The following is a 19,868-nucleotide window of genomic DNA, read 5'->3' on the forward strand; positions in this document are numbered from 1 at the left end:
TTATGATAGATTCTAAGCAAATAACCTTAAAGGCTAGAGGTTGATGTGGTTGCAATGTCTTTTATTTGAAAGAAATTACCTCTTCTGGGTCAAAGCTTAACCTCATGGCAGGCTGTTATGCTGGAAAACATCTGGTCAACCACTCCCCAACCATGTAGCATCAACCAGAAGGGCTGAGCAAGGTGAACTTTGTAAGGGAGAAAAGACTGCAATGAACATGGGGAAAAAAAAAAATCTCCAAAGAAAGCCATTAAGTGCTTTTTCATCCTACCTAAGTTCATTGTGAAGGGTGGTTGGGAAAAGGGGTAATATGAGACCTTCTTATTGAAAAAAAATATTGATTGTTAGGAATCAATAGCATTAAAAAGCTGTGTCTTAAGCACCAAGCTTTGAAGGCCTCCACAAGCTTTTCCGTTCCCTGTCTATTCTCCTGCCAAAACTTTGATAGATTCAGCCTGCAAACCAGCAAATGCAGTGATTTGATGGTGGCCAATATATATTAAAAAAAATTAAGGTGTCAAGCATGAATTTTATTACATCTGCAATCAGATGTACTTCCTTCAGTCAGCTCATCTGCAATTAAGTCCAGCTGTTCTCAGTGGAAAGGACTCTTCCAAGGAAATTGCTGTAAAATTTAATGGGAGAATTTTCCTTGGTGCTTTGTTGTAAATATTGTTTTCCTAATAGGCTTGTAAAGGGCTTTGCTTTTTCATTCAATAGGCACAAGATCTGTAATTTTTCAGGCATTAGAAAATGAATAGATCAGTGATAGAGCTCATAAAACTTATACAAAGATTCTCATTGTATAGCAACAGAAAGAGCTTTAATAACTTGAAGAAGAGGAGGGTTTTGAATTTATTTCTTTTTTGCTGTGCATAGTTTTTTGTTTACATATGAAGGGCTATTTTTTAACTGACACATCAGACAGTTTGATCAATATCCCTTATTGGGTTTCTTGTGCCTAGAATTGGGTCTGACAGCCAGAGAGGGGCACCAGATTGCAGACTTCAGAGGATGATCCTTCATTTCAATATTGCAGTGTAACATCCCACAAGGACCAAAATATTGCACCACGAACCCACGACACTGCAGTGCTTCCACTTGCTGTCCCAAAATCCTCTTCAGCCTTTAAGCAAATGACGAATATTGCCAACTTTTTTATTTCCTTCCACTGTGTCCAAAGAGCATCTCTTCCCTTTTTACCACTTAGGCAAAGCTTGGATGTGTTTTTTCCTCTCTACCAGCAATCTTTCAGCAACATTTCCAATCTGTGTGCTTCTGTCACTTCAGGAGAACAGTGCCTAAAATAAAACAGCGAGATTGTAATTATTGGCATTATTTTAAGATGTAATGCTGAAGCATTAAATATAACAAAATGAAACTATTTTGAGGGGAAATGTTGAGACATGAATGATAGCAAATGGTGTTACCGTGGATTTATTTTCACCCAACCAAAATCAGACTCCTTCTCTAATGATGAAATATGACCTGGCTCTTGCAGAGAGAGTAATTTGTTAATTTGTTTAACATTGTTCTCTGTGCAGGAAAGCCTTGCAGGAGAAAGAATTCAGAATGGATTTAAAGTGCAGATTATTTTGGGGGACAAAATGAAGCCACTTGTTATTCTTTAAGACACTGATCATATTCCTTCTCTGGCAGCTGGGAATACTGAGGAGAAAAACAACTCACTCTGGTCAAAAGCTGCATTATCACTGTTACATTGGTTTGCAATGAAAGAGGTGAAATTATCTATCAACAAAACCCCGTTGCTGAGGCAGTGGAAGTCTTTTTACTAGTACAGTTTATTTGAAGAGCAGGAATGAGCTATACAGTAGGAGAAATTTCCTTTTGCTAGTATACCCATATAGCTACCTTGGCAAATGCTCATGGCTTAGAGTCCCATCTCCATGTCTGCAAATAGCAAGAGTTAGCTGGCACAGCTTGGAACAGTTCTCCAAAATAGTGTAGCAGAGAAAGTGACAGAGGAAATATCTGCTGAACATGTATGTTCCTGTATGCAGGCTCCAGAACAGACGGATAAACCTGTTCAGAGATGGTTAATATCAAAAGGGTCTGGATCAGGAAATGACAAGGCAGAGAGGAGGGCAGAGGTCTCTGTAGAACAATGTTTTTCACAGAAGTCTTTAGAAAAGGAACCTCAGAAGCTCATGATGAGCAAGGAAGGAGAGGAAAGCTAGGATGTTGTCAAGCTCATGTATGAGGTGACCCTGTATACGTGTTTTATTTGTATAGTTTGCTTGGCTTTGGTTGAGTCTCTGCCTCCAGAACAGAGTCTGTGATTTTCACCTTGCTATAGCTCCTGCAGCTGCAATGTTTGGGGGTTTTGCTGTTGTCTGAATTAATCTGCTGGGTGTCCCCAGCCACAAGGACTAGAACAGCTCTCCGTGTTCAAGCCAGTGCTTGTGTCTACATCTCCTAACCCATGTGGGAAATACCTAAAAAACAGACCCAAACTCATGGTGGGAACTGTGGATAAATGGCATCAGCAGGATGAGAAAGCTGCAAATAGCACAGAGGCACCATCGTCTGTTCATTCACTCCAGTTCTTCGTGTGCCTCTTTTCCAGCACATATTTAAAACTTACACCTGATATATAGGAACTTTAAAGGTATCTGTGTCACATTTCAGCCAGTACCTGAAGGAAAGCAAGCCCAAAATCACCTTTTAGTTCCATAACAGAGCAGCTGCTGTAGGAAGCTGGAGATCTGGTTCTGCCTGCTCCCAACAGTAAGTGCCTTTATGGTTTGTGAGCAGTGATCCATCAGGAGGGGCATGACAGCTTCTGGAGAAAGCTTTCTTGGTCTCTGAAGGATTCAAAAATTATTCAGCCATCAGAGTCACAGCCTCTGTATCAGCATTTACCGATGTATTTGGCTTAAGTGAAGAAGAGCATATATAGAAGTCTGTCTCTGTTTAAAATAGTAGATAGTCTGGGATCCAGTATTGAACTGTGTGAGAAGATGCAGGTTCTACCTTGCATCTAAATGTTTTGTTGTTTTTTTCCCCTTCAGCTTCACCCTGTACTCAGAAGATGACCAGAATTAATATCTGTGTTTTAAGTATAAAAATTGGTCATGGAACTTTAGAGGCTGAAGTGCTCCAAAGCCTCAGGATAATACTTTCCATTCCCTTTGGGCTTCAAAAAGCAGAAAGACTCTTCCCATGATGTGATGGGCATCCTCATGAGAGCACAAGAGAGCATCTTCACCTCATGAGAGGTTTGCTTTAGGGACCTGACTGGCAGTTCCTACTTTTCACAAAACATCTGTCCCTCTGGTACCTGAAGTTTTGATTTGCATCCAGTGTCTTGAACCCAGCTCTGGAACACCTTGTAGACTGAGCTACATGGGGAAACAGCATTTGTGAGCTGTTCCCTTTGTCCATCAGGAAGTGCCATGTGTCTACACACAAGTTATTTTCTAGCAGCCTGTCTCATCACTTAGAGGGAAGTAATTAGATAACCTGAGAATGAAAACAAGACTGCTTGGCACCTCTCTTGTCCACTCCTTTTGCGTTTCTTGCTGCAGTTCTGAAGTGCCACAGTCAAGTCCCAGTGCACAGCTCAGCCCCACACAGGATCAATAGCAGAAAAGATAAATCTGTTGGAATTGACTACAGGCTGTTCTGTCACTAAGTGACGATGAAAAATGATCGCTACTTGAATACACTGCATTTTTATCTTTAAATCTTTCAATAGAAGCAGTGTCAATAACAGAGCACTAAATAATCTCCAGATAGAAGGAAAATCTTTCTTTTTTTCTTCTTTTTTTTTTTTTTGATAAGAGGGAAGATGGATGTCACTTTTTTTGGAGGCCTTAAATACTGAAGTACGGAATTAGATCTGCAAATTCCAGGAAGTGATTGTCTGCTTAGACAAACTGTGTCTCATTTTAGGAAAGACTGGTTGGATTCTGCTTGAAAACATTGCTCAATTCCATATCGTCAATGCACCAGGGTAAATCTAAGTGGAATATCCAGAAATAAAATAAATAAGGATTTTTTTTTCCATGTTCCTTCTGGGATAATATATCTCTCTGAATTGGATACACCTGCCAGAGATGGCCTTTCTTAGCTTTAAAATATGTCTGACCTTTCCCTGAGCTAACTGGATGCAGTTTACCATATTGGCCCAAGCATAAAGCAAAGTCTTTTTCAGATAATGGCCCTTGGAAACAATCCAGACTGTTCTGTATCTGCTGCCCATGCCACACGTCCCAGCCCTGTGGGCACTGGCACAGAGGTGTGGCAGCGGGCAGGGAATGACTGCACAGTCCTGCATGTGGCTTTTGGGTTTGCTGCTCTCAGTGGGGCAAGACCCAAAAGGGCTGACCCTGCCTGAGTGTGGCAGACATCTTTTCATTAAAAATCCTTTCTTAGGATTTTTCTTCTTGAGAAGCTGAGAGGCTTCAAGAACAAAATGTAAGCAATGGTTATCTGCTGCTGTGGAATGCAACAGGTGCGTCTGTGATTGGTCTCATGTTGGATGTTTATAATCAATGGCCAATCCCAGCCCAGTTAGCTTGGACTCTCTGTCCGAGACACAAACCTTTATTATTCATTCCTTTCTATTCTTAGCTTAGCTAGCCTTTTGAGATGAAACTTCTCCTTCTATTCTTTTTAGTATAGTTAAAATTTAATATATATATATCATAAAATAATAAACCAAGCCTTCTGAACATGGAGTCAGCATTCTTGTCTCTTCCCTCACCTGAAAACCCCTGTGAACACTATCACACCTGGGGGTGCTGGAAGCTCTGTGGCCCCACTGTGAGGGCATCTGCCCCAGTTCTGTCCTGACTAAAGGAAGATGGGTTTGTGTTTGAAGCCAGTTCGGTTCCACATCATCTGGCACCTCCACTATCTCCAAGTGTTGATGTCCCTTTCATTATGAGACAGCAAGGAGCACTCTGCTGCCTTTGACATCAAATTGGTTAACTTTTATTTCTCATAACAGTGTCTCAGGGGTTAGAAGCTCCTGGGCAAACCCAGTCCAGTGGCAATTTGAGCAGTATCAGTTGGGTTCTGGTAGGTATTGAGTGCTGCAACTCAAGGATGCTCTGAGCACTTTTTGGATATGTGTGTTCCACTCAAAAGCCCCTCCACAGGCAATGTTCTCTTGGCTGCAGACTCTGAACTGACCTCTTTTAGATGCCCTGCAAATTCCAGGGTAGGGTTGTGAAGCAGGCAGCAGTGCTGTAGAAGGACTTATTGATTGAAAACTCCCTTTGTATGTTCTCCAAGTTTAGCTCAAGCTGCTTTCCTGAGTAAAGGTCAAGATGAAGTACTGAATTTCTGAAATGCTAAAGTTCTGCATATCCCAGAACTTTGCTTTATTCTGCCTGTTTTGTCTGGATATCTGTTAAAAAGTTTGGCTGTCTGTCCTCTTTGATCCTGCTTGATGAACAATAGTGAGTGTGGAATAGCTTGAAGTAAATACTGGTCTGTGCAGTTGCTAGAACTGCTTGTCTCATCTGGAAAACAGCAGGTTTCCATGCCCTCCTTCAGCCTCAAGCCTACTTGACTATATTTATTTTTGTTGTTGGCCTCCTCTTTTGACAGGTAGAGAAGAAAAAGGGCCTGCAAGAAAAGCAGTAAAGAGTAAAAAAACAGACCTTATTGTTTCAGGATGGTTGGTGCTTTAAGGGGAAATCAGCCAAGTTTCATCTGTTAAAAATCCTGCTGAGATTGATTGGTGTATGGAGAGGTGATTATAAAAGCCAGCAAGTAGCTTAATTAGGATGGAGAGTTATGAGAAGTAGCTTGGCTTTTGTGAGAAGTACTGGAGCAAATGACTGTTGGCAAGTGGCTGGTGGAACGGGGAGAGCTAAGCTCAGGAGTTAGAGGATTGCTGCCTGGTGTGCTGCATTTGTATTTAGAAGGAATAAAGCTGAGAGTTGCCAAACACATGCTTGAATCTGGTTCATGTCAGGCCTTATTGTCCTGAGATTACATTTTGCACAAATAATATTTACTAATCAGGGACTTGAGAACTCTCTGAACTTGTCTCAGGGATTTTTTACTGTGTCAGGATTTTTAACGAGCCGGAGGAAAAGCAGCCTCGGCTATTCCAGGCTGCAGGTGAGAATTTGCTCCTGGCAAGAAGAAATGCCATATACTGTACCATGAACTTCATCATGTTTACTCTCTTAACAATGGGTACAGTGCCATCTAAAACTTCCCTGTGCCTGGGCAACGAAGAGCAAGAGCTCCTGGATGTCCCAAGCAGGTTTTGAACGAGCATCACGCTCCGAGCTTCCCTCGCCTGCTGCAAAATCCCTCCGCAAGAACCTGGTAAGGAGGAGAATGGAGCATTATGTATTCAACAAATTCTGCTGATGCTGCTAGGCAGTGAGGCTGGAATGATTGTGCCAAATCCTGATCTTTCATGATAATGAAAGCAGAATTTTCCCCTAAGCAAGCCAGTATCAGAGAGAAAACCCAGGGGACATGAGAGAGCATTTGAAAATACGGCCTAGGCATTAAAAAAAACAAACCCAAACATATAGGCTTTAACTAGTTAAATTACAGAATACACAAATATCCCAGAATTATGTAAAAGCCTGATCCTGCAGTCTCTGAGTGGGGAAAACAATGTTTAACTGACTCTAATACTGCAGAATCATCAGTATAGACAAGAAGAAACAACTGGGTCATTCTGTCTCAGCCACTTGCATACTGCAGAACTACTTGTCTGTTCTTGCTATTATTTCATCCCTGCTAATGTCTTATTTAACCTGCTCAGGATAGTTTTGATTTTGCAAATATGCAGAATAGATTAAATTTTAACGGCATCATTTAAAAATACATAGATTTGTGCAGATTTTTCAAAATGACTGGGATCTGAATGTGTAGGGCAACAGAACATGACTCAAAGCCCAATTTAAAGAAAAAACATTTTGAGCAGGCATCAACAGATAGACTGAAAAGCAAGGCAAAAGCATAGGGGTTTTTTTTAGATGTTGAGTGGACTAAATGCAATGTGAATTTATCTGCAAACCATCTGTGATTTCTGGTATTTTTTGGTGCCTTCACAGCTCTAATTTTAAGCAGTTCTGTAGCCTTTAAATAATGGTACTTTCTTCCCATTTGGTTTTACAGCAGATTCCCCATTTGATCACTGAATGTTTAAAGAAAAGAAGTAACTGAGTTCTCTGCAGATTGCACACACACAGAATAAAACAGCAGCCTTTTTTTTTTTGCAAGTAAAATTTGACATATTTTGGGACAGAATTCCTCATGCATAAAATAACACCATGGGTTTTGCTGGGTATGGTTTACTTTTTGTATTTTGCTTTACACTTCTCATGTAAATTGGGTGCTGGGATAAGGTGTTAAGTTGACATCTCCAAGGAACCAAGTTCCAGAAGCAGCACAACACAACAGCAGATCTCTTTCAATTTTCTTAAAACTGATGTCAAGAGTACCGGTTTCATCAGGCAAGAGGGATTGGAAGAGTCATAATCCAGCCAGCCCTTGGTGGTTCTGCAGACAAATCTGGATTCTCTGTGTGTCACGGGGACACTCTAAAACCAGAAACTGAAAGAAAACACTCTGGATTACCGAATATCCACCTGAAAATCATAGTTCCTACAGTTACAGAGATCCCCTAAGGGGACAGGGAGGCCTCCAGGTCTGTTTTCCATCCAGCATGATGTGGGAGAAGATCCTTTTGAATGTGAGCCTGGTCCCTGAGAGCATGAAACAATAGGAAGCTAACTCTATCCATCCCACAGGAAATCTGATGATAGCTACATCATTGTCAGCTCGGTTCATTATTTCACTGTTTCTTCTGGCAGGAGTGCTCAGATAAGATTTTTGCTCACTATTGTTGGATATAGTGGGGGATTCTCATTCAGGGAACAATAGGAGAGAAATAGCACTGAAGAGCAAGTCTCCTCCACATCTGAAAATGTCTTGCCATTCCAGCCTTCTCTAAAGAGAGGCAGGACTCATTCCTCTCTCTTGGCAGAAGCCTCAAACATGAGTCGATAACCCCTCAGCTTCTCTTCTCTTTCAATAATGCATCGTGTAGTAAACTCTGTGGCTAACTGAAGACTGAAAACCTGAAAGAAATTAATAGGAATGTAAAAATAGCAAGAACATCTTGCCAATTGCATTATTGAGCATCACAATTATTTGAACAACAACAACAACAAAATCAGTTTATTATATTTATCTGAAGTGCTGTCAAGAATGTAGCAATGAAGTATAAAGAAATGAAGAGGTTCTGGTGATGAATATCAGTCCAGCTTGCCATAGAATAAATATCAGCATTCATCTCTGTCAGAGAAAGATAAAGATAATTTCTTATGTTATAAGTTATTTCAAATATTGAGCCCTATTCAGACGTTTTGTGAGAGATTATCTGCACTTGCTTAGAAACCCAATAGTGGCCATTAATTGTCTCTCCTGACAACAAAATTAATTTCTCTTAAATGAGAATGCATTTCTAATTGGACACTTTCTTCCCTGACAAATTGTTTACAGTACCTCTGCAAGGATTCTGAAGTCATCTCTTTGCTTTGATGTTGCTGATTAATTACAGCCCACGTGGTTCTTAGAAGCTGCAATTTGAGTAACACACTTTGCTGTGAAATCTTCATCTTAATTACACACTCCCCCAGCCAAGCTTCTTCTTGAGAAGGGAGCTGAACTTCTCTTGCTGCATATGATGCCAGGTTGGATTGTTACTTTTTACCCCTCCCTTCTCTCCAAGTGAGTTCAGAGCTTATGCATGATCCGAGACTGACAGCGCCCAAAATGAAATTCTCTCTTTAGCCACAGAACAGATCCAGACCTGGCAGCTCAGAGCAGCTTTCCCTCTCCCATCTCGTAGTGTCTCTGCTCATGGAGCAGCACTGATGGGGAGAGCTGAGCTGGCTGGAGCATCACTGTGTTAGCACAGGGGTCTGCCACAGCTAATTAGCCAGGCTGAGACACGGGGTTAATTAGTGTGGGCAGGATGCTGTACTAAGGGAGCACCTCTCCACATGACATCAAGTTGTGCCATGTTGATTTACCCCCTATCCTTTAAATGTGATTTTTTTTTTTTTGGTGGGAGATCACCAGGTCCTTGAACTTCTGGTGGAGAGGATTAAAGATACCAGTTCTGCTACTTGCTCAGGTGAAACCTGCCCATATTGAGCCACACAGGTAATTTTGCAGGAGCCCACTCAACAGCTGTCAGATAATAAGATTTTTGGATGTTCCGAACATCAGCTGGATTCTTGCTTTTATGTTTTATTAATGACTTTAAGGCAAGAAGATTTTTATCAGTACCTTGGAGATATCTTGGTTCCACATATTTTTTTCTCCATAATGCCCCCTTACAATGCACCTATAATGAAGATGAAATGAACATACTGCCTTGGCTTGGGCAAGCTGCCAGTTAAGGAATTTTGCTTAAAAGAAACGAGCAACATCGGCACGGCAATGCCCTACAAATGAGCACACAAAATGATGCAGCCTTTTCCTTCTAGATGTGGCAGAACAGGAGGAGGAATAACAAGAGGAAAAGGAGCTCCTGCGCTCTCCTTCAGCCATTATCTGTAGGTGTTGAAGCAGCGCCTGCCTTAACTCCCCAAGGAGCCAGTGGAGCTCTGAGTGCTCTGAATTGCCTGTTGTCTGTTCAGGAGGACTTGGCTCCTCATTTATGCAAGAAAAAGCAGATCCCTGGAGCAAAAAATTGTGAATGCCCTCCTTTGAGTTTCTAAGGCAAAGCTATGTGGTGCACTTTGTTCTATAGGGGCAAGTTCCAAATGGTTCTTTATATATTTATGGGTTTGTTTTTAGGCCACTGTTTTGTCGTTTGTTTAAAAATAGTAAAACAACTGTCAAACGTTTTTTGCTGTTCCAGGTAGGATGTGAAATCAGAACTCCTTGCATTTGGGCACCACAATGACAGGGCTTTTGGAGATAATTAAAATAAATGCAGTATTGACATGTAGGAATATATGTTTTAAAATAGTAACTATTAAATAGAAAAGAATCATCCACTTCCAAGTAATAACACATAAAATAAGTTACAGACATCTGCAATGTGCACTGAGAGTCTGAACTTTGTTGGGAAGAAAAAAAAACAAGTCATGCAGGAATGATCTCTCAGGCTGCAAGTATTCCCTAATAACACAATACTTTCTTGATCAATCTAGTTTAATCCAAAGAAAGGAATTTTATGTTTAAAATAACTACCATTACAGATCCATAAACAGTTTAGGTTGCTGGTCTGGCTGAGATAGTCCTGTCCTTTCTGCTTCTGGTTGCTTTTCTTTGATTCAGTATTTTTTAACACAAAGAACTATTCCTACCTTGTTCCTATTTACTTTACTAAGTGTGCTCAGTCTGTTGCTGATTCTTTGAAGCACACTGCTATGTATTTCCCTGGCTGAGTAGGCTGAACTCCATTGCTTCAGCCTATATTGCTTCCAGGTTTGCTTTACCCCAGTGCTCAGACAGAACAGCATCCCTCAGCTCAAGAGGAACCGCAGCCCTTTCATTTTCTCATTCTTCATGCTAAGTAATAGGGCTTCACTTTCCAATACCTCACATGGTGTTCTGAGAACATTTAATTGATTGGGTACAATTTTCAGAATCCATCACTTGACAGACAGAAAGTGTCACCGAGTGGAGGGCGAAGCTTCGCTTCACTTGGCCACTGACACCTTGGCTGTTCCTTGTTGTATTCATTTCCATTTTACATACAGAAAGATCTCCCATGGCTGAAGAATCTGTGTGGATTTTACTGAATTTAATTAATACCTTTATGAAAGGGGTTGTTATTTACTTTAGAAGCTGAGAAAACAAAGGACCCTTCCCTGTGCTGCAGTTTACTTTGTGTGGTGTGACTATTGGCCTGTGCAGTGCTTCATTTACTTTAGCTCTATTTATTTTAGCTGCATTCTGAGGGTGAAAAGAGCTGGCAGTGGCCTGAGAAACACAAGCAGCTCCTACAAAATCAAACCAGTACTGTTCAATGCTGTGAAAGCACTCCTGAAGTGCTTTCAGGAGCTGTGTCAGGGGAGGTTTAGATTGGATTTAGGACAAGGTTCTTCCCCAGAGGATGCCGAGCACTGCCCAGGGTCCCAAGGGAATGGGCACGGCCCCGGGGCTGCCAGAGCTCCAGGATGTTTGGATAACATGATGGGGTTGTTGGAGTGTCTGTGCAGGGCCAGGGGCTGGACTTGATGATCCTTGAGTCTGTTCCAGCTCAGGATATTCTGTGATTCCATGATTCTGTAATTTTGTGATTCCAGGCATCTGGACGTGGCACAGGGCGATGTGGTTTAGGGGTTATGGTAGCAGTACTGGGTGGATGGTTAGAATTGATGATTTACAGATTCACAGAATATTCCAAACTGAAAGGAACACACAAGGATCATCAAGTCCAATTCTCAAGTAAATGACCCACACAGGAACTCGCAATCCTGGCATTATTAGCACCATGCTCTATCCAGCTGAGCAAATCCCATGATTTCACAGGGCTCTTCCAGCCTTGCCAACTCCGTGATTGTTGACCTAAGTGTGAAAAACACCAATCGTTTTTAAAATTTTAAAAGTTTAATAGTAATAAAATGGTTATAAAAATAGTAATACAATTAGAGTAATAATTTGGACAATTTGAATTAGGGCAATATGAGACAATAGAAACAAAGAGTTACGAACGTCCAGGTACCTTTTTCTGGGCTTGAAAAAGGACACATGTTAGCAGAGGATTAACCCTTAAAAACAACAGCCTGTTGCGTATTCATACACCTCATACATGATGCATAAATTCCATTCAAACACAGGATTCTGTCTGGTCAGTGTCAATTTCTTCCTCTGAATCCTAATGGCGTCATCCTGCCCAAGCGAGGTGGGAAGAAGTTCATTTCTCCTGATAATGGAACAATAAATTCTCTTTGGCTGAAAGATGTAGGTGTCATGTGACTGCTATCTCAGTGCCAGTCCTTTGTCTAGACAAACAAGTATCCTACATAGCATAGTTTCTATTTTAGCATTTTCTTATAACCTAAAACAATATTTAACCCGCTACTTAAGAGAATTAACACAGCATTACTTTCTAACACAACACATATAACATTCATTTTAATATTTGCGAAAGGCCAATCATAAAATACATATTTTTCATTTAAGCGACCCAGGAAAAGAGAAAATTTTTTAAAAATCGCTTCGTGGCGATCAACACCCGGCCGCTCCCACACATGCCGGGACTACATTTCCCAGCGTGCACCGCGGCGGCGCGGCGAGGCCGGCGGCGCCGGCCAAGATGGCGGATGGGGCGCTGAGCCCCGGCGTGAACCTGGAGGCGTTTTCGCAGGCCATCGCCGCCATCCAGGCGCTGCGCTCCAGCGTCACCAGGGTCTTCGACTGCCTCAAGGATGGGATGCGCAACAAGGAGACCCTGGAGGGCCGCGAGAAGGGCTTCGTGGCCGCCTTCCAGGAGAGCCTGCACTCCGTCAGCCGCGACCTGGGGTGAGCAGCGGCCCCGGCGGGGCAGCCCCGGTGGGCAGGGAGGGGGTCCCGGGCTGTCCTGGCTCCTCTCAGCGCCCGGCGGGGCCGTTCTCACTCCACGGCAAAGTTTTAGGCAAATAAATGCGAAAATGCTTCGGTTTGTTTCCCCCCCAGCACCGTACGCGTTAACACCTTCGTGGGGGTTCTGCTCCAGAGTCTCCAAATAGTTCAATATGCTTATTATATTTACCTGGTTTTTGTTGTCATTTTGTTTTCACGAAGGACCTGTCGGTGGGGTTGCATTGACAAGGTGAAGGTGTTCAGCTGCAGGGAGATTTATCTCTATATCTAAAGCTTTTTATTAAAAATTAAGACGCTTTCTAGGTACAGTAGCATCTAAGGGGTTCAAGAATGATCGCTTTACTACCAAAACTTGTCAGGCTGGAAAGTTATCCCAGGTAAGTGTAGCTGCTTAGTGCCAGCAGGTGTGTTTTTTGTAAGTAGAGACAAACTGCTGAGGCTGAAGACGAGGAGGAAAGTTATGGGCAGAAGAGAGAGGTGGACACACAGTTTCATTCAGCAATTTTGTGTATTTAAGTTGAAAACTCCTACACAGACACAGGAACTGAGAACTTTGTGTACACTTAGGGGCAAGGTGTAGTGGTGGACTCAGCAATGTGAGGTTTATGGTTGGAGTTAACGATAATAAAGTGTTTTCCAACCTCACTGACACAATGATTGTCCTTGTTGGTTCCACCGCTGGGTTGGGTTTGGTTGATTCTCCTGGGACCATCAGCACTGTCCAGGGAGGTGTCCCCAGGTGTTCAACCACCCTTTCCCAGGACATCTTCTACTTCAGGGTCTTGTGTACGTGAATTTCTTTCTTGTCAATTACAAGGCCTTGCTGATTTGAGAATTTCTTTCTTGTCAGTTACAAGGCCTTGCTGATTTTTAGCTGTGAGAATTTCTTTCTTGTCAATTACAAGGCCTTGCTGATTTGAGAATTTCTTTCTTGTCAGTTACAAGGCCTTGCTGATTTTTAGCTATGAGAATTTCTTTCTTGTCAATTACAAGGCCTTGCTGATTTTTTAGCTGTGATCATGCTAATGTTGTTACCCCCTTCTCTTCTGTTGGGGAAGGGTGGTGGATAACCCTTCTCATTAATGATGCTGTACCCAGCTGTAGAAGTAGGTGTTTTATCCCTTTGGTTTTCAGTTTTCAAGGCCTCACAGTTTGCTCCATGGAAGCTGATCTGTTCCTTTGGTTCTCCTTCTTGCCTCTGTGGCCTCCTAAAGAGTAATCTGTATAACCCCAAAATCTGCCTCCCAGACAATAATAAATAACAACTCAGGAGCTGGAATTGCATCCTTGTGGGTCCCTTCCACCCCAGGGTATTCCATGAACTGGCCTGTTAAAGGAGCAAGGGAATTCTCCAAGGTGTGCTGAAGTTAATATTACCAGTGCACTTTTATGTAGTGAAAATATTGACTTGTATCTCTGTTCAGCAAATCCTCAGTTATTATGCCTAGTCACACTTGTTTTATTGTATTCTTCTGTCAAGGGGTATTAAGCAGATTTGCAAGTGTTCACAGCACCAGAGGATTGGAAAGAATGTAGGCCATGAAAACTTCAAGGAATGATGATTAATAAAGGAGAATTTTGTGTTAGTGAAGTCTGGAAGTCTTTTAACTGTCAGTTCCCTGATTGTTGGGAGTTTATTTTTGTAACCTTTCTTAAATGTAAATGGAGATATTTTGGATTTCTCTTTGCAGATGTTTTCACAAGCTGCCTTTTGAGTGCTGCATTTAATTTAGTGTAGCTTCTGAAGTTCAGACTTGGGTGTAGCACTGGGCAGTCAAAAGGAAAAGCACTTTAGTCATGTCACTTGAAAAACTGCTTTTTATATCTGTGCAAAGTGGCCAGCCTTTCTTCTACAGCTGATTAATGCAAGTTTGAAAAATTGCTTAACTTTTGTTATGATTAAATGTTGTGTTTGACAAATGAGATATGAAGCAATGATAGATCATTTCACAGTGAGGGAGTTTTTCATGGGAAAATGGTGCTTATTATGCTTCATTTGAGTATTTTACACTACAGATATACAAATTGTTCATGCAAATCAGAAGATCCTGAGAACTTGGAAGGCAGATACTTGATTAGAGTAATCACAGCCTTTGCAGGATTGTCTCCAGGCTTAGGACTAATACCAGTTCTTGTGTGTATTTATATGAGGACAATGTTAATTTGGAGTTTAATGAAATGATGAGGCATCTGTTTGCTTGGTGGGTAAAAAAATAACTTCTAGTATTGCAGGCAGTGCTGAAATCAGAATTTTGTGGTTTCTGAGGAGGTGGCCTGGGTTGTGAGTAGGACCTGCCATAGTCTGACTCTTCCCGGGTTGTTTTCAAAGACTCTTGACTTGTACTTTCTTTCCAAAGAAGAACTGAGCTTAACAGCCAACAGACTGCTTCAAATTGTTCGGGTAAGAAGAGGGATTATGTTTTAAATCAAATTTGGGACATATTTAAAACTCATTTAGCTACTAAAATAGAATTGGTGCGTGCTGCTGTCCGTGGAGGATTGCACATCTGTGATTCCCAGCTCTGACTCTGAAATTGCCCTTCTGCTTCCTCCCAGGGAACTGGAACGTCTGAGCAACCTCGTTGGGAAGCCCTCAGAGAACCACCCCCTGCACAACAGTGGGCTCCTGAGCCTTGACCCTGTGCAGGACAAAACCCCCCTGTACAGCCAGCTCCTGCAGGCCTACAAATGGTCAAACAAGGTAACAAAGCACACCTGGGTGACTGAGTTGTGAATTCCCATTGCATTGGCCATACAGCTGACTTCTGAGTGTTAAGAGCTGAATTTTTTACACTTGAGGAGCGTAATGCATACCTAAATGTACTTTCAAGGATAAAATGTTGCTTTAATTAAGAGGAGGCTTTTCTGTGATACCAAGGTGTGCCCTTGATCTCAAAGGGGGTATTAGCTCCCAAGCATTTCCACGTTTAGCATCTTATGTAGATATAAATTAAAAGTATGTTGTGTCCTTGCATCTGGCAGCAAACACTGCAGTGGGATATTAGAACAGAGAATCAACAGCTTATGTCACCTCCAAATTATTTCTAGGAAAAAGTCCTCTAGGGAAGTTCTCATCATCAGAAATCTTGAAGCTTTTTCCCTACCATTTTCTGCCCACGGTCTCAAAAGCAGCTTTGTATTCAGCAGCTTTGGCATCCCTCTTGTTTTAATATCATATGTATGGCATTGAATTTTAAGTAAAAGAAAAAAGGCAGATAATATTAATGTAGTCTTTTACATTTAAAAAATTTGGTTTTGCTGAAAAAAGCTTCTTTCTCAACAGCATAATTCAGTTTCATAAACCTGTATATTGAATATGTGTAGGATTTGGGTAGGTATGTTTCCTTTTGTACCCTGAACCAATCTACTTGTAGGTCAAAAAATACTCCTTTCCTCACCTAATTTTCTTGAGTACGTAAACATGGCATTCCAATTCTTGCTGGCCTCTGAGCACTGTTATATTTCAGGTTGCCTGTTCCCATCCTGATTTTTTTGAGCATGCCTATTACTTTTTATAGAAGTATGAAGATGAGTAAGTATTTAAAAGCTTTCTTAAAGTTATGTTTGGAATACTATCAGCTGTTAAGAAATATAAAAGCTGGATTAATTTCTGTTACAATAATTATTAGTAGTAAGTGTAGTCAGAGTTGTAGCTTTTAATACCCTTATGCAAGACAGCAGGGTAAGCAGGAATAATAAATCTGAAAATATTTAGAGCATTAAAAGAAATAGTTCCACTTTAAATTATTTATTATGATACGTGAGCCAGGAAGACTTTGAGAGTGCACAAATACTTTGTAGGCAAATTCTTGTTATACATTGAGCCAACCATTCTAATATTATTCAGACTTAAGATAGGATTCTGCAATAATGTTTGTATGAATACCACAGTAATGTTGGTACAGTAATGGGTCAGAATACAAATATCTGTTTTTTAAAATCAGCAGGATTTGACATTAAGAGAAATTTGGTATGATTGGAAAAAAGGGGGACAGGAAAAAATTTTAAGTGGGTATTTAGTAATTGAGAAAATATTACATGTTTGCTTGTATCCCTTGCTGTTAGCAGCTGACTATTGGCACGGAAGAAAGAATAATTAATTTGCTACTTTCAGCAAAAGTAAAAGTAGGAAAACTTATAAACTTGTAATGCAGTTAAGTCTTCAGGGATTTAATTACTTCTTTAGGTCATTATCAGGGTAAACTCAGGCAGTAATGAAATAGCTTTACAGAGCTGTTCTAATGTAGTTTTTTATTAACTTAGAGTGTTATGGAGCTTTGAAGAGCAATTTTTTGTAATCCTGGATTCTGATTTCAAGAAGCTGGAAGTTTCAGTATCCTGTGCACTCATATTCACAATGAAATGTTGCAGGAGAAGAGCAGTACCTTTTATTTTAGCTGTGAAACTGAAGTCAGAGACAACAGAGAAAAGAGAAGAACACTGGCTAAGTTGCAGGAAATGTGTTGCCTGTGTGAGGGTGTGAGCTGCTGGCTTTACCACCACAGAGCCCTCTGTTCCTGCTTAATTCTTCATTGCTAAATACACTTCTGGAATAAGAGTTATTTCATTACTTCTTCTGGCTGCCTTCGATTCTTATTATGTGTCTCCTGTTTCCAGCTGCTTCTCAGGGATGGTTTCGAAGTGATGGTCTGTCAATACACTTTAGATCTGCCTGCATTTAATTTTTAATTTGTGACCCCTTTGTGGCTTGCCTGCTTGTATTTTTGATGAGCTGAGATAAGGGCATTTTCCTCTGCCTTTGATTGTTCATGCATTACTGATGGCATGAACAGCCCCATGGCTGCCAGGGGAGGAGACTTCTGGGGCTGTGGTGCCATTCCAAAAGAACGTTCATGAAATACAAGGAAAATGAGTGCACAGACTGTGCTGCATGTCTCAGTGCATTCTGCTTATTTTTAAGACATGAGGAGACTGTTAAAAGTCACTTTGAGGACAATAATCAGTAAAGTTGGTAATAACTGGGCTACCTATGAGAAGCAAATTAAGTATTCAGTATATCAAAGCACTGTCCTGTGGTTCATGAGGTACTGGATGTTAGAATAGCTGGTTCTTTCTGTTTGCAGCTTTGTTTTGATGCTGGGTCCAGCAAATGCCTGATTTTGTTCTGGTCTTGGATGCATGGACAAGTTTTTGGTTAAAGTAGCAGTACTGGATGTGAAATGGAGTGAAGATCATAGTCACAGACATAAATGGAAAATGCTGTGTTTAAATGGGAGTGTTGACACAGGAGATGAGACTAAGCTGGCACTGGTTTGGTTTGTTTACCATGATGAATTCTTGTAGCTTTTATGTATTTGGAAAGGACCCTCTTTCAGGTGTAGATTTACTGACCCCTTTGGCTGAGGGCAGTAGAGATGAGCTACATTTAATTGTGATTTCACAGCTTCTTGCCCTGAACCTTTTTTTAATGCTTCTGTGGGTCACAGCACTGGTTCCTCCATTTCTAATTGTGAGTTTACCTGCTCCAGGAGTAAGAAGAAGTCCAGGGGGAAGAATGAAAAGTTCCCTTACAGAAGTGTGTTATCTTGGCAGCGTTTGTTATTTATGAGCACCTGCTCTCCTGATATTTACTTACTGTAGTTTATCCAATAGTTTTGCAGATGGTAAAGTTGTCTGTGTAATGGAAGCAGCTGTTTGGGAACACAACAGCTTGTCAAATGCATTAATTGCATACACACACAGCTGTAAAAGAACTTTCCTTTTTCAGGTGTTTACAGCTCTCACCAAGCCATAACTGAAAAACACAGGAAGTTTATTTTATTGCAAGTAACAGCTAAGTGGTTTTTCTTCTTTGCTTTAACCTATTTTATGTATCATAAATAGTAGAAATCATGGAAGTGATTTACTTTGCTGCCTGTGGGGTGCATGGAGACATGGAGTAGCCATGGAACAGTATTTAGGTCTAGTTGATAAATTTCTTTTCCTCTCCTCTTCAATTTTATTTAAGAAAAGAAGTTATCTTTATTACAATTGAAGTGCTGTTTCCCAGAAGGATCCATATGTACCTCTAATGTAATACTGAAGATATAATATTAGATAAGGTAAAAATGAGCTATCATTCTGCAAGGTTAATGCAGAGAGATTATTATGGGTAAGACAGGATGTGTGTAGATAGCAGTAGTTGTTTTTCTCATGGACTGTCTCTGTTGAGTCATTGCACTTGAATTCTGGGTTTAGGAGTTATGTGCATCTTGGCAGTTGATTTTTTTTTATTTGGTAATATACTGCTGTGTCTGAGCAGGAGCAATCTGAGCTGACAGCAGCAGCCAGGAGGGCTCCTGGTCAGGGTGTGTGAGCCCTGATGCTGCCTGGAGCAGTCACACTGGGTCTGCAGAGGCTCTGCCTTGTCCCTCATTACCAGCTGCCTGCTCCTTGCATTATCTTGGAATTTATCACCAGGGAGCAGAAGGCATCAGCTAAGCTTAGATTAAAGGAAGTTTTGAAAGTCAGTTTCTAGACTGAGATACTGATTGAGTTTTGTTGGTTTTTTTGGGTTTTTTTAAGAGATGTGATTTGTGGTAGATACTGTAAGAACTCTCCTCTTGCTCTTCAGGACACTTTTGTGCCAGGGCTCTTGTGCCACCCTTCCCTGTTCCCAGAGCTGCTTGTTTCCTGCAGGAGATGAGACCACCAACTCATGAATATCAGCTTCCTTTACTAAGCAACTGCCTGTTTCTCAATATTTGTTTTCAATACTGGGCAACAAAGAGGTTTTGTAGGGGGAGAAGATGCTTGTTGGTGCTGTGATTAATCCAATGTCATACTTCCCCACACATGAAATGTTCACTGAAGCTTTTGGTGGTGTGGTGACTTGATCCAGCTACAGTAATGCTGGAGGTCAGAGCAGGTTTTTGGAGCCCAGGAGTGTCAGCTCATTCTTTGAGTGGTACAAACTGTGGGTTTATCCATCTGCAGCTTCACTGAGGTTATTTATGGCCTGCAGTGTGCCCTGGCTCATCCTTTGTCCTTGGTGAAGTGTTCTATGCCCTCGCCCTGCGGGTGCCCGAGGCAGTGCCTGGTAAGGGGTTTCCACTGGAACAGAAAATAAATGTATTTTATGTCCACTGAGCAAGGAAAATGCTTTTTTGGGCAGGTTTCCCCTTTCTTGCTGGGATGCTGTTAAGTAGTTCATGGCCCACACTTGAGCTTCAACCACTGTAGAGGTTTTTTGCTTGTTTGTTTAGGTGAAGGGTGTGTGCAGAATGGATCAACTCCCAAACCAGAATTACTTTCAGTGAAGGAAAGCTGTGTTTGCTGGAGAGCAGCAAACTCAGTCTCCCCTGCATTCCTGAGTG

The 19,868-nt window shown here is 41.3% G+C and overlaps 1 protein-coding gene across 1 annotated transcript in view; it reads left to right on the forward strand.

Annotated features, from left to right (window-relative positions):
* The first annotated feature begins 12,273 nt into the window (after positions 1–12,273).
* MED27 (mediator complex subunit 27) overlaps positions 12,274–19,868 on the forward strand; it is an 85,671-nt gene continuing 78,076 nt past the window's right edge. Inside the window, exons 1-2 of the mRNA XM_058818310.1 lie at positions 12,274–12,492; positions 15,109–15,253. Coding sequence (XP_058674293.1) covers positions 12,287–12,492; positions 15,109–15,253 — 351 coding nt within the window. The 5' untranslated portion in view covers positions 12,274–12,286. The remainder of the gene's footprint in view (positions 12,493–15,108; positions 15,254–19,868) is intronic.

The sequence above is a fragment of the Ammospiza caudacuta genome, chromosome 21 (genome assembly GCF_027887145.1).
Source record: "Ammospiza caudacuta isolate bAmmCau1 chromosome 21, bAmmCau1.pri, whole genome shotgun sequence".
Classification (NCBI taxonomy): domain Eukaryota; kingdom Metazoa; phylum Chordata; class Aves; order Passeriformes; family Passerellidae; genus Ammospiza; species Ammospiza caudacuta.